The 14,532-nt window shown below is 51.6% G+C and overlaps 2 protein-coding genes across 2 annotated transcripts; one reads left to right on the top strand and one right to left on the bottom strand.

The window, feature by feature from the left end:
• The first annotated feature begins 4,697 nt into the window (after positions 1–4,697).
• THEGL (theg spermatid protein like) lies at positions 4,698–9,398 on the top strand. The gene is made up of 5 exons (XM_035890394.1): positions 4,698–5,096; positions 5,407–5,527; positions 6,500–6,631; positions 7,148–7,323; positions 7,936–9,398. Exons 2-5 carry the CDS (start codon positions 5,513–5,515, stop codon positions 8,048–8,050), a joined length of 438 nt encoding a protein of 145 aa, XP_035746287.1. The 5' UTR covers positions 4,698–5,096; positions 5,407–5,512; the 3' UTR covers positions 8,051–9,398.
• Positions 9,399–9,681: 283 nt separating this feature from the next.
• On the bottom strand, positions 9,682–14,214 carry HOPX (HOP homeobox). Its single transcript, XM_009634836.2, has 3 exons — positions 14,138–14,214; positions 13,708–13,883; positions 9,682–10,457 (listed from the first exon to the last, which is right to left on the bottom strand). The coding sequence occupies exons 2-3, from the start codon at positions 13,849–13,851 to the stop codon at positions 10,380–10,382; spliced, it is 222 nt and encodes a 73-aa protein (XP_009633131.1). The 5' UTR covers positions 13,852–13,883; positions 14,138–14,214; the 3' UTR covers positions 9,682–10,379.
• Between the last annotated feature and the right edge of the window lie 318 nt (positions 14,215–14,532).

Raw genomic sequence — 14,532 nt, 5'->3', positions numbered from 1 at the left:
GGGGCGTGCAGGTAGCCAGCGGCCGCCGGTGCTCGTCCCAGGAGGAGGATGCTGTTGAGGGGATGTGGTGCTGGGGGTGCTCCCTCCTGCAGTCTGGGGGCTGCCAGCACCCCTGGGGGAGGAGCAGCCACCGGAGAGGAGCACTTCATGTGCGGGTGCGTTGCTATGCAGCTGCACCTGGAAAGTACCAGGGAAAAACAGTACAAACGCCTGCCAAGCGATTGTATCCTAAGGAGATGCACAAACTTCAGCTGCCTTGCGATTATTTCAGACTGAAGAGCGGGCAGCCCAGGCTGCAGGTGTTGCCAAGCTTTTAAATTCACCTCTTCTTGTCTTTGCAGTTTCTTGTTACTTGTCTGCGCGCTCATGCGACAGGTAAGAAACCCTCCCGGACCCGGCCTCCCGGCTGGGTGTCCAGGCCGGCTGTGCCCCACATCTCTTGGGGAGGGCTCGGTCGGGGATTTACGCCAAGCAGCGAGTCAGTATATCGGATGACACTGTGATAAACACACAGGAAATGATGCCTGGTTTTGCCCTTCCCCCTGCTTCTCATGACAAACAACGTCTGACCGTCCTGCCCCTTCAGCACGGAAGCTGTGACCCTTTGCTTTACAAGGGATTGATCTCAAAGGGAGTCCGTCCCCCTTGAGCAATGAGTCTTCGTGAGCTCAGGCAGCCGGGGGTGGGGGGGAGGTGTTTCTGTGTCTGGCTGCAGCAAGGCTTCGCTTTCCCTGCTGGGAATTGTGAGCGCAAAGGCTCCCCCAGGGCTGTCCCCTTGTCAGCAAGGCGGGGGGGACCTCCACGTGGTTATCCTTTACCCCCTTGCACTTTTGCAAGGAAAAGCCTCTGGGGAGCCGCTTGGGAACGAACAGCTGAAACGGGTTTTTGGCTCTTGAAACGACAGCTGCCTTCCAGAGCGTGCCCCATCTTGAACTGGTGGCAGGAGGCCAAAGTCCCACAGGCAGTTCCCTCTGTGGGATCTCAGTGGGAGCCATGTTTGCAGTGTTGTGACCAGCAGTTAGGTGTGACAGGGAGATAAATCAGCAGGTGTCTCACAGGGAGCGTGTGGCAAGGATGCTCAAACACCAGCCTGCAGTTGCAAGGGTCTCTGTGGTGCCGGGCTCTCTGGGAAGCGTTTGCTGTGGCGTGGCATCTCACTAGGGGTATCGGCCCCATAAGAGAAACCATGGCTGTGTCCCCAAAGCACAGACCATTTTCTGTCAGCAAACATCTCTCTCTCTGTTGGTGTCCCTGCTCCTCCCTAGGGCAATTCTGCCTTACTGCAGGATGATGCTAAGCAGGGAAGCCATGCCCCAGGCTTTCACCTTCTGTGCTTTTTCCACAGTGGGGTGCTTCCACAGCTGTCCGCATCGTGTGGCTGTTCCTCAGTTGGCTGAGTGGGTGGGTGTGGGCTTGGTTCATGACACCAGGGGGTTCTGCAACACGCTTGTGGCACTGGTATCATCTTGTCCTTCTTTTTGTACTGAGGCTTACAAAGCACAAGTTCTTCCCAGCCACTGGGATTTCAGGCCTGGGACACTTGAGCAGCAGGAGCAGACAGCGATACCTGACCTTCCTGAAAGGTTTTGGTCTGGTGAATAATCAGTAAAAACATTTTCACTGCTGCTCCTAGGGCACAGACCATGTATGGTCTTGTGTCTCTATAGCATCTGTTGCTAAACCTCTGTGCTAAACCGACTGAAATAAAATGATAAATAAAGAAATATGTCTTCACCTGTGCTCCTGAAGCCATGTGGGAAGGGTGCTGTCTCCGTGGTGCCTTTTAGTAAACCACAGGAGTGTTGATAACGGGTGTTTCTGTTCATCTGGACTCCTGTAGGCTGGGAGATCATCCATCTCCTACCTGCTGGGGTTGCCTGGCATGCTATTAACCAGAAAAGTACCTTCCCCCTCTCCGCCATGTCCCAAAGTGACCTGGCAGCGAGGGCAGTATTGCAAATTCGTGTCTCTGCAATCCAAGAGAGAGCACAAAAATCCGTGGGCTGGTGAGTCCACCAGAGTAAATGGTTGGAAAGTTACTTGGAGAGAGATCCCTTAAACGCACTCTTGCAAGGGATGGAGGCAAAGGCACGGGGGTTTGAGAGTGTATTATGGCTTTGAGTACAGCAGCAGCTTCTTTATGCTTTGTTGGCTTAATGGTATGTTTAATGGCACATCTGTCCTTTTCTGCAATTTTGCAGGATTCAAGAACTTGCAGAACCCAAGAAAGCAGCTTGTGCAAATGATCCTAGGTAAGGAGGTACCCAGACAGCCCTGGCTTGAAGGGCTGGGGACTGATGGGGCCTCAGCTGGTGCAGACCCTTTGCATTTGTCTTGTGACTGCTTTCCTCTCAAGAGCAGAAGTGGCTCCAAAAAAAACCAGACTGAGATGTTTAGTGCGTGAGGGAGTCTCTTCAATTTGCTCTTTCTCGTTTTCAGTCCAAAACCTGAGCTTGACCTGTGTCTTGCCTTTGCTGCCCTGTCTGAGCTGCCCCACTGAACTGCAGAGTAGGACGGTGCTGTGGTGCAAGGGGAGAGGACCTCACTGGAGTTGCAGGCTGCTGTGTCCTGGGGGACACAGTCAAGCTTTAGGAACAGAGTTGCTGTCTGTATTACAGAGTCAAGCTATGGCTTGATGAGCCAGGACAACAGTCTCTTGATAACACCTCTTCTCTGCTGTCTGGATGGGTGTCACCGTGCCTGAAAAAGGCTCCACAAACCCATCACCCTGCTGTTCCCTGTCCTGCCTCCCTGGTACCCTCTCTCACCACAGCCTCTCTCTCGGTGGGGGATGAGCAACTCCAAATTTGCCCTGGGCACAGGAGAGTAACCACTAACGTGCTGCAAAACCTCACCCACTTTCCATGGCACACCCTGACCATAACATTATTATTATTTTTACTGTCATGCCTGTGGTATAGTTAGGTGGTAATGGTGAGACAAGAAAAATGCAACTGTGAAAGTCCCCCAGGGTTTTCAGAGATGTAATGAAATGACCCTTTCTGCACATCCACTGGGAACTGTAAAACCAGACTCATCGCTTGAAGGATCATTTCTTTTTGAGTTGGCAACAACCACTTCAACAGTGTTAGGAAATTCAGTGCCAGAGAAGGTGAGTGCTCAGGGGATGGCAGTGGCACTGTACAGCTGTGGGGAGCTGTAGGGACTGTGTGTGTGTCCCATCCTAGGCAGGGAAGGGTAGCCCCAGCAAGCACGTTTCACACTTATGCATGTTTCTAAAATGTCACACCCTTGCTATTCTTGCTAGGCTGGTGTGGGGAAACCAAGAGACGATCTGGACCCTCTCACGGGGTGCTGTGACAGCTCAACCATCCCCAAGAATAGTGGCACTGGCCAAGCCCAAGCAAGATTTTGGCAAGAACAAGTGCAGGTCAGTGATGTGCTAGCACACCCTGGGGAAGGAGGCAGCTCAGATGGTGCTCTCTAATCAGGGGGATGTGCTGGCTCCCAGGGGAAGGGGAGATGCCATCTCCTCTCCTGCCACTGCTGCCCCACAGATGGCTCCATGTCAGTGAGACCCACCAGGCTGTACTGATGCTTGGAACAGGGACTGTCTGTAGCAGGGAAGAATGGGGGCATAGTCACCCTGAGTGCTTGACTTCCAAAATGAGGAGGAACTGGGGGTGCTAAATTTTGGTGCCCTTTTGTTTCATCTTACCCACTTCCTGGCTGTGGGAAGGGCTTCTGCCACATGTGGTGGTTGCTGGTCTGGTCAGAGCTCTGCATTTGGATCAGCTGCCATAGGAGCCAGCCTTGATCTCAGTCTCCAAGCACATGGGAGCATGTTCCTCTGCTGTTACAAAAAAAAACCCAAAACAACCCCAAAAAACCAACAACTCTGCTTTGGCTTGGAAGCAGAGACATCGTGTGTGTGTGTGTCCATGCCTCGATGGAAACATGTATGTGTCACACCTGTGCGTACAGAGGGACTGTCTCTCCCTAGAGTGTTCCCTGTCTGTACTGGGGCTAATGCAGCCCAGCCAGGCACCTGGACACAATTAGCAATCCCCTGCATCTTGGAACCTGTCCTAAATCTTGAGAATAAAGGTTAGGAAGTGCCATGAACAGAGAAATCTTGCAGCATCCTGCTGGCTGGAGGGAATCCAGGTCTCTCGCCTTGAGTTAAACCTCTGCACTCCATGGTGAACAACCAGTCAAAGCAGTCCATGCTTGGGAATAGGAGTGAAAAATGATGTGCAGCTGGGTGATGCTGCACTACTTGAAGCAACCCATCTGTAGTTCTGTTGGAGGGGATGAAGCTCTTTTGGAGACAGGATGGTGGTTGCTAGCCTGTAAGAAGTTGTAGCAATGAGAATGGAGATGAAACCATGTTGCACTCCTGGCTTTCCTCTGCCTGGAGGAATGTCAAGACGTGTGTCTGTAGTTTTCTCTCCTCTGCCACTGTCATCAGTTCAGGGGCTCCATCCACTTGAGAGCTTCTGCCTCTGACTAACGGTGTCCGACTGACAGCCCTTCCTGCCTTTCTGCTCACCTCTTCCCTGGTGATGACAGGCATCTGCCAGCTGCTGTGGCTGATGGAAAGCTGGATGAGCATGCACTAGGCAAGGGGAGATCCCAAGATGAAAGGAGCTGCAAGAGCCACTGCAACAAAGAGGTTTCAAAGATCTGAACGAGATGCTGCCAGGTCTGTGTTGTGGAGTGGCTTCTTGAAATGGTCCAGGGAAAGGCCTAGACTTTGAAAGCCATGCACTGAGGGTGCTTAAAAGAGGACTCTGCATATGCAAACAGCATTTACCTTTAAAGTCAGGAAATCTCAAGTGTAAATGCCCATTTGTTTGTGGCTTTTCCATCTGCACCAGTGCCAACTTTTGTACGTGCAGCAGACATGGATGTTTAACCAGACTTAGTATACCATCTCCCAGGATCACGTTCTCTGTCAGTTGCCTTTTACTAACTCTTCTGTTTTGTTCCTCAAGACCCCTCTTCTTGTACAGCTGTGGACGGGAATCAACAATCTGGGAGCGTCCCCCGCTAGTGGATTTTGGCTTCTGTTCTGATCGGCTGCTGAAGTTGTCTGAACCTAAAAAATACCAGGCTGCTTACCTGCAGCAAAGGTGAGAGGCCAGAAGGCCTGTAGGGTGCTGTAGGTAGGCCCTCGGCTCTTGTAGCATCAGCACAGCTTCAAAGTAATACATACAGGAATAGAGGATGGGTACAACAGAGGGGAAAATGCAGAGCAGGGACTCTGCTGGGATTAGGACCTCTGGACTCATGGCATGAGTGGGTTCTACACTGGAAATGGCCACAAGACAAAGCTGCCTTCTACTGTGGCAAACATGAGCCTTAAACACTCCAGCTGCAGCCAGGTTTAACCAGTGTGGGGGAATGCCTGTGAGTGGGGGTGCCATGACTCTCTGCTTCCAGACCTCGCCAGTCCCCTGAATGGCCCGTGTCGCCTGCTGCGCTGAGCTATAAGGCCTCCCCGCGGATCCTAGAGCTTGCACGGCCAAAGGTGCTGCACCCAGAGTTCATGCTGGCCAGAGAGGTGAGGAGGTGGTTGAATGAGATTTGGAGGGGACAGTGTTGCAACAAACTGTCGTGACCTTTTACACCTGTGTCCTGCCCCTGGATGTGCCCTGCTGAAACACACAAAATGGCCAGGCTGGAGCAGCCTAGAATAGCAGGAGAGCCAAGGGAGGAATCTGTGCTGCATGCCCTGATAAAGCAGCCTGGGAAAGTGGAGAAACCTGATGGGAATGGCCTGTTTAGCTCATAGGGAGTACAGTCGTGTTTGTAGTTGGGCAGCTGTGCTCCTATCTGTTTATATCGGGGGGATGAGCTTGCAAACACTATGTATATTTTAACAGTGTTTTACCAGAAGCCTAATTTAGAGATGTATTTCTGAACTCGCTCCTTTTAGGCGGGTCATTGCTTTGGCAGGGGTGAAAGGGCTTGGGGCAATCTTAGATTACAGTCATTTCCATGGCAAAGGCTAAGTTTTCTGGCTGCAGTCTCTGAGCTGGGAAATAAGGGAGGCTGTGCTGGAGCAGGCCTTGGCATCAGTAACTCTGTGAAAAACAGGGGAAGAAGTCCCATGCTGGAGCAGTAATCACTTTTTCCTGTAGGAATGCAGTTAACTGCATCAGCAGTTTTACCCTGAAATCTGAGCGTCTTTCCTTAGCAAGGAAATTATTTGATTCAGCCAGGAAGATGAATATGAAAAACATTACTCTGGAAGAAATTTCTCTGCACTTTTTACCTGGCTACACAGGCGCTCATTACAGGTGTTCTTCTCCTAGCTATGAGTGGGTGACAGTTGGGGAAAAAAGTAATACTGGCTAAGACCTTGTAGTTTGGGTGAAAGAAAAATAGCAGGTGCTGGGAAAGTAAGAATCCTCCTTCCTGTGGCCGCGTCTGTAGAGGAAGGGTGTTGGGTGCTCATCACTTTGGAGAGGGAGCATGTCCCTGTGGGCTGCTCTGTGTCTGCACATCCCTCCCCCCTTCTGAACCCATGCAGGTGCCAACGCAGGTTACAAACCTCGCAGTCTTGGCCAGAGCATCCTCGCGGTTACAGCGTCTCGCAGAGCCCCGGGTCAGGAAGGTGACCTGCTGCTATGAGCGTGGCTTTCTCGAATCTGTCATCCGTCCAGTAAGGCAGCACCATCCAGGTCCACGCGTGGCAGGGAAGCTGGGCAGAGGGGAGGGCGCTGGGTGCCCAGTCACTGGTGGCTCTCTTCATGGCAGCTCTGGATGCGCTGCTGTCCCTGAGGCTGATGTCGCTGCTTCCTGGGCTGGAGAGCAGGACGTCATCCATCTGGAGCATGAGCTGGCTTCCAGAAGACATCCCCAGAGAATGGCAGACCTGTGCCTAGCCTGCAGTTGTGGGGATGAGGAGAGAGGGGCAGGTGTCTAATTGGGATCTCCAGTGTGGGGGGATGGGTTGGACAAAGGGCTATGAGTTAAGAGGAGGTTGGAGGGCAGGCTGTGGGACGGGCCACATAGTGATTTCTCCTTCCACAGCTTGTCTGGTGCTAGGCACGTTTGTGGACAGGATCACGTCCCATCTGTGCATGGTCAGTGGCTGTGAACATGGGTACACTGAGGTGCTGGTCACCCTTGAATACCAGGAGCACCTGTAAGGACCTTCCTCCCCATTCTTCCACAGGTTTCCAAGTTGGCTCAGGAGGCAATTGCGAGCCCTCGGACTCTGGAGCTGGCTAGGGCAAAAAGATTGCATCCTGACTATGTGCCTGCACGGGATGCTGAGTGGCCAGTGACGAAGGCTGCAAAGCATGCAGTGGCCACACCAAGGCTTGTGGAACTGGCCCAGCCTTGCAAAAGGTAGATGCTGCTTCCCTGCTGTGTGGAAATGATCAGCTGTCAGCCCCTTTTGTGCAGGCCATGGCACCTTGTTGATTTGGGTTTTGCTGGTGCAATTAAGCCACTCCTCCTCCACTTCCAAAATGTGTGGATTTTATATGGCTGGATGTGCTAATGCTATGTGGATTGTGGTTTAAAAAACATTTTTGAAGTGGAAGGAGAACGGAAAGAGAAGGAAAAGCAACTTTCTCATTCCAGTGGGAATTACTGGTTGGGACTCCTTAATTATTAACTAAAAAGTGACCAGCTGACACATGGCATGGTGTAGCTCATTCACGTTGCCCAGCACGGTGCAGCTGGCCTCAACCTGGGCTGCAGGAACTGCTGGGTTGGATGTTTCACAGAGGGTGAGGGAATGAATGCCTGACTGTAGTGGCAGTGACAGCTTCAGTGAGAGGTGGGGCACTCCTCCCACTAGTGTCCTGGTGGCAGCAGCAGCGGAGGCGTGACTGCTTTTGTCCTCCCTTGTCAGGGAAGGGCAGGGCTCAGGTGGAGGTGTGTCAGCTGGCAGGCAGCTTTGAGAGCTGGCCCTGCTCCAGTTGGCATTGACTGGCTCTGTCCTCGCTCCTCCAGGCCTCCTATAAGCTTGGCTCAATTCAACCCAGACGCGTTCACAGTGAAGGAGACTGCTAAGAGGGCAACTTGTTCTGCTCGGGTCCAAGACCTGGCTCGTCCGATTAAGCGCTAAGCTCCCTCAGAAACACAGCCCGCTGCTCATGCCGGCTGCCCCCATCACCCTTTGGAACATCACCCTCTTCGGGCCGTGTTGTGGCTGGAAAACCTGCTTGAACATGGCGGCAGCACCCAGCAGGAACATTTTCTTATGAGCAGCCACTTTTACTGGGCTTATCTGGGGAGTTAAATAAAACTGTCATTCCTTAAGAACAAAATAGTCACCAGGGCAAATGAGCAGAATTTGACCTAATGTGGGAAGCCTGTCTCCCTAGGACAGGTTATGTCTGGAGTTTATCACTCTTCCTAATTTTTTTGCTGTAATAGCTAAAGAAGTAATGAAACAACTGCTGGGGGAAGCCAGCACAGGAACTGTTCTTTCACATAAGTAAGTGTGGCAAACCAAAGCCAACGGCACACAGTAGGTTGATGCAATGCAACTCCTGATCTTGGGTTTCACAATTTTTGCTAAAGTTGAGAGATGTTCTCACTCTGTTCTCACTCACTCAACACTAAGATGAGTTCTTAGTGACACTCAAAGTTTTGTGCTTGTGACAGAAGTAGAAACACAAAAGGCTGCAAAATTCCAGATCCAGGGCTAGATTTGATGAGGTGCAAAGCTTTAGTACAGACTTTGGAAATGCTGGGGTGGCATGTGTGTTGAGTTGGCTTGGATTTGGGGCCTGTTTTCTCAAATGCCTGGAGAATGGGCAGATCCAGCCTTTTGCTTTGCACACATCTTTGATAACAGGTTACACAGCTGGGTTAAATCTGTGCAGTTCAGATACTCAGTTGTGTGACCCTGGGCAAAATAATGGAGCTCTGCATTGGGATTTTTGGAGCCTAACTCAAGAAAGCGGAGTTCCCCTCAGTGTAAGGGAGAAGGCACGTTGCAAAGACTAAGAAGAAAACAGATATCGGTGCCAGGCTCTGCGGAACAAACTCTGAGTTCCAGTCAGGTCTGAGAGTGAGTCAGTTTGGCAGCTGGGTTGCAGGGGAACAACACAGCCTGTGCAGAACATGGCTCAGGGAGATTGCTTTTATCAGTTTCTTGTGAGTTTGGTGTGCTTTGCGCTGGCAACCTAGCCACTGGCGATGGGCTGGGGATAACTGAGGCAAGAGAGACGCTCTCCAGCAAGGGACAGAAGCCATAAATGAAAACATGTGGCAAATTCAGTGCCAGTGTATCTTAGTCTTTCCTGTGTTAAGCTGATTCTCCTTCCAAAGGACTACAGGCAGGTGACCACAAACCAGAAGAGGATTAATCAGAGGATCCACTAATTGATGCGATAATCCACTAAGCAGAGGATTTTTGAACCCTTTTGAACAAAGTAAGGTCACTGGGCAACAGTGCTGGTTATTTTTTAGCCCATGTATTGTCCTGTAGCAGGATGGATGAGAGTTTGGGCTTTGTGCAAGAGCCCCAGTGCAGTTGCATCCCTCAGGCTTGAGAATGGACAGGAGGAGGCTGGGGTCTGCCCCCCACCCCACCCCATGGGGCAACCCCAGCACCACCAGCCTCTGCCACCTCGGGGCTTGGGGTGTGCATGGGCTGCCAGGGATGGACCCACAGATGCCTTAGAAGAGGAGGTCACCACTGTGGCGAGAGGGAAACCCCTCAGTGTGCACTGAGGCTGCCTTGGAGAAGTGTTGCCCTCCCAGAAGAGTCTGCCTCCAGTCACTGGGGCAGGGAGCACAAGCAGGGACAGAACACAGCTCTTCTCATCAAAAAACTTTCGTTTTTTATTAATGCATTGGAAAAAAAAAAAAAAAAAGAGACCAGTTCTTTCCCTTTGGTGACCTTTAACAGAAATGTGAGAAATGCATTCCAGGGAGGGTTTGGCTTGGTCCAACTAAGGTGCGGGCACTCAGTTTGCTGATATCCAGAGCTGACTCAGGCATCTTGAGCTAACCAAGATCACCTGAACAACACATCTGGTTTTCTAGGTGCCCTGCTTTCTGGTTGATCTGTATATTAAAGCTAGCACACATCCTTTGCCTCTGGGGATCACAAAGGAAAGAAATCTTTTTTCCCCCTTCTATGTTTGAACTTTTCATGGCAGCTTTTCTGCAAGCCTGGGACAAGGACATGAGATTGCTTTGCCCTGTGCAGCTGCTGTTAATGGGTGGGAATCACAGGACAGGTTATATGGCCATCAGAAGCTGTATACACATACTTATATATAATAATTTTTTCCTGGTTATGTACACTTTAAATAAAAATTATGTTAAATAGGGTATTACTTGTATCTCAAAACCTATTGCAACAGAAGAATCCCAAGGAAATCCACTCTGAAGGGCTTCACCATGGTTTACAGCAGGCATGGGGATCGGAGCAGCATCCTCTAGTCCCTGACAGACCCACTTTCTGAGGGCAGCCCTTCAGACTTCCTCCACTCTGCCAGGCGCTGCTTGAACCATTTCTGCAGAGAAAAAAACAACACCAAAACCAGAGACTGAGTGCACTGGGATGAGTGAACCCTCCGAATAACTTCGCTGAAGGTGCAGATGCGGCCAGCACATGAGGCCAGGTGAGGGAAACCCGCGGCACTGCTATCTTGTAGGAAGGCACCGCACTGTTCCCAGGCAGTACAGGCAGCAGGGCAGCCACTCCTGACTGAATGGTCTTGCTACCTATGTGTGCACCTCTTTCAAACTCATTTCTCTTGTGTGCTTCAGACCTTGACAGTGTGGGTGAGTCCTCTTTTTATTGCTGTGAGCCCAGTTTTTTCTTGCAAACAGCGTAAGAAATTGGCTTATGGAGCTGCTGGATGGTGTCTGTTTAAACGGCTGGGGCAGTGAAACAATCACTGCAGGTCCAAACCAGATAGGAATCAAAAGCTGAGCTGCTTCAGAAAGGATGAGATGGACAACACAGTGGCTCTCAGCAAATTTAAGGACAAATAGTTTTAAAAAATGGGTTAAAAATTATCTTAGTCTTCAAGCAATATGCATGGCTATGTTATTCTGTAGTAACTTAGCATCTCTAAGCCAACTCCCAGGGCTGCTGATGCCACTTCCACACAGCCGCAGTTTCAAATGTTAGATAAAATGCAGCCGGATAAAGCCGCACTACCTCCGTAAGAAGAGAGAGATAACTCATGTGCCGGAAGCACGGCTCAGCCTTTTGTTTGGGAATATGCCTGTGATTTGCTTTGTTGCTGCTCATTTTGTTGCTATATTTGTTCATGGCTATTTTTGAAGCTATTGTGGTCCGTAATGAGACAACCACGGTGCTCTCTACAAGCGGCTCTCGCACTAGCACTGCCTTGGACCACATCCAGTCAGATGATTGCCTGCCTAGCCTCCTCCCAAAAATTTCACTTCCTATGCTAAACCGTTGTCTCCTGTTGACTCAGTACCTCTTTGCGTCTCAATATTACTAAATTTTTTATTAAAATGGCTACTATATCTAGCCAATAAAGCACTCCAGATGACAGGAGCAATGACTCTCTGTGTCATACGCAATGCAGGCACTTTGCAGCTCACCATCCCAGTCTCGATCCTGTCCCTAACATGACCTTCATCTCCTGATCTTTAGGAGCGCCCTGGATTCGTGGAAAAAAGATGGCTGTCAGGGAAGATTTTAAGACATCTCCAGAGGTGTCCTGAGCATATATGGCCTGTGTTTACAACTTGCTTTAGGAAAAAGAATGGAGCAGTGCCATTTCTAAGGAGGAAAAGGTATTTCAGGGGTACTGCCTCCTTGCTGCCCCAAACAAGCAGTGCGAGGTGGTACCCACCTGTCACCAAAAGCACAGTAGAAGAGGCATCTCCTTTTTCACTCCTGCCAAGGACTATCAGTGCGATGGGTGTTATACCAGCACCCTTCCCTGGGACAGGCTAAACGCTGGCATCGCCTGCTGGGCTCTCATAGCCCTTTGGCTTTGCCCAGGGAGAGCCAGGCTTGGCAGCTCTCTGCAAAATGCTGCTAACTTTGCAGTGGGTTGGATTTCTTTTCTATACCCACCAATGCTGCTTTGGGTCTAGTAACTTATCAAACACCTGCATCAAAAACGGCTGCACTGCAACCTGAAGGAATTGGGAAGGAGCTGTTTGCTTCTGAAGCCCAGGGTAGCCTGCAGGTAGCCAGACGGAGCACAGAGCTCTGTGGGAGTCCCAGACAGTGCCAGCCTGTCCCTGTGGAGGGACATTTGGAGGCCTCCTTGTCTCCTGGAGAGGCTGACAGACTTGCCCAACATCTGGGCTTGGGGACTTTGAACTAGCTAATTGCAATGAGGGGGAGTGTGCTCAGCCTGAGCATAGAATCACAGAATTGTAGAATGGTTTGGGTTGGAAGGGACCTTTAAAGGTCATCCAGTCCAACCCCCCTGCAATGAGCAGGGCCTTCTTCAACTGGATCAGGGTGCTCAGAGCCCTGTCCAGCCTGAGGTTGAATGTTTCCAGGGATGGGGCTTTTACCACCTCTCTGGGCAACCTGTCCCCGTGTTTCACCACCCTTACCATAAAAAATTTCTTCCTTATATCTAGTCTAAATCTACCTTCTCTGAGTTTAAAACCATTACCCCTTGTCCTATTGCAACAGGCCCTATTAAAAAGTCTGTCCTCATCTTTCTTATAAGCCCCATTTAGATATTGAAAGGCTGCAATAAGGTCTCCCTGGAGCCTTCTCCAGGCTGAACAAGCCCAACTCTCTCAGCCTGTCCTCATAAGAGAGGTGCTCCAACGCTCGGATCATTTTTGTGGCCCTCCTCTGGACCCGCTCCAACAGGTCTAGGTCTTTCCTGTGCTGGAGACCCCAGAGCTGGATGCAGTACTGCAGGTGGGGTCTCAGCAGAGCAGAGTAGAGGGGCAGAATCACCTCCCTCGACCTGCTGGCCATGCTTCTCTTGACGCAGCCCAGGGTGCGGTTGGCCTTCTGGGCTGCAAGCGCGCATTGCTGGCTCATGTCCAGCTGTTTATCCACAGCATGTCCCACAGCACATCTCTAGGAATTGCATCTATCCTGTATCTGGTTTAATATGACTGTAGTTTCTTCAGACCATGAAGCCAGCAATGGTTTGGGCACCTGAGACTATCAGAAATGGGTTGGAAGGAAAGGACGGCGTGCATGGATTGTACATTCAGGGCTGCACAGCCCAGCCAGTGACCCTTGGCATGTGCCCTTGTTCTGGCTGTGGGAAGCACTAGCCTGGTCTCCAAGCCCAGGCTGGGGATAGGGGTCCCAGGCAGGGGGGGTGCAAGTATCCCAGTGGGACACAGGGCTGCTATGCAGGAGACCATGGGTGTAGGATGAAGGGGCTGTGGTTACAGGGGAAGGAGCTTTGGGGATACAGGGACAGGAACAGGGTGGAGGTGGAGGGAGGATGTGGTGTACAGGGAGGTGTGGTGGTGCAGTAGAGTTCTGTGGGTGTGGTTGGGAGTGCACTGGGGGTTGCAGAGGTGCGGGAGAGACTTGTGGGTGCAGTGTGGGGTGCAGTAAGGAGTACACAGGGTGCAGAGTGGTGCAGAGAGTGTAAGCAGAGAGCGTGTGGGGCACAGAGGGGTGCAGGGGTGCAGTAGGAAGCTTGTGGGAGGACAGAAGGGTTCAGGGGGTATGACAGAGGGCCAGGGCCAGGACAAACAGGAGATGCGAGGGGAGTGTGTGGGGCACAGAGGCATGCAGGGGCAGCAGGGCTGGTGCCATGGTGGGGGTGAGGGGCACACACTCACCAGGGTCTGCTCCTCGGAAAGCCCAGTCTCGGCTGCGATGAGGCACAGCGTGGTGGGGTCAGGATGCTTGTTCACCTTGCAGAAGTTGTACTCCAGGATCTCCAGCTGCTCCTCAGTGGGAGTCACTGGCTCCTCTGTGGCCATCTCCTCCTGGGGCAGGGCTATGGGGCCAGGCACTGTGGAGAGGGGCCAGCATCATTGCCCAAGCTGGGAGTGGCCAGTGAGGCCATGCTTGCTGAGCCCCAGGTTTGCCATCCCCATCCCCACCAGCTCCCCCTCCCCAGTGGCTTCTGGCCGCAGCAGGGCACAACTCCCTTCCCAAAGGCATGCTGGGGAGCTCAGCCGGGAGCCCCAGCCCCCCAGAAACTCCTGCCTCAGTTTCCTCACTGTGGTGACCGCACGCCAACAGCACTCAGCTGAGCTGTCTCACCATCCTTAGCTGGCGGGAAACTGCAGCCTGTCCTCTGCGCAGCACTCCCCTGTTGCTGTATTTATAGCCAGTGTGACTCCCAGGGGGACGATTCCTGTTTACGGCCGTATTTAGGCCTGGGCGTCACTTGGGAGTGATGTCACAGCAACGGGCATGTTGCATAAGGACATTAATTAAAAAACTTATCCTCTGGGTGAGGGGATAATATCTGTCATTCAGCCTAGTGGGGTATTTTTTTTTTTTTTCTCCTCCCCAGCCACCAGGCAAGTTTGTGCAGGGGAATCACAAACCAGAGGATGCAGGATCTTTTGGGAGCGTGTGCTTGGACCCAACAATCACCCCATTTTCCTTCCTGATCAATATCCCAGTCCTCCTCCTAGCAGCATGGCCAGACA

Source organism: Egretta garzetta, unplaced genomic scaffold, assembly GCF_000687185.1.
Source record: "Egretta garzetta isolate BGI_Z169 unplaced genomic scaffold, ASM68718v1 scaffold32, whole genome shotgun sequence".
NCBI classification, from domain to species: Eukaryota; Metazoa; Chordata; class Aves; order Pelecaniformes; family Ardeidae; genus Egretta; species Egretta garzetta.
Note: the sequence above shows the minus strand (reverse complement) of the source record. Positions and strands in the feature narration are given on the sequence as shown.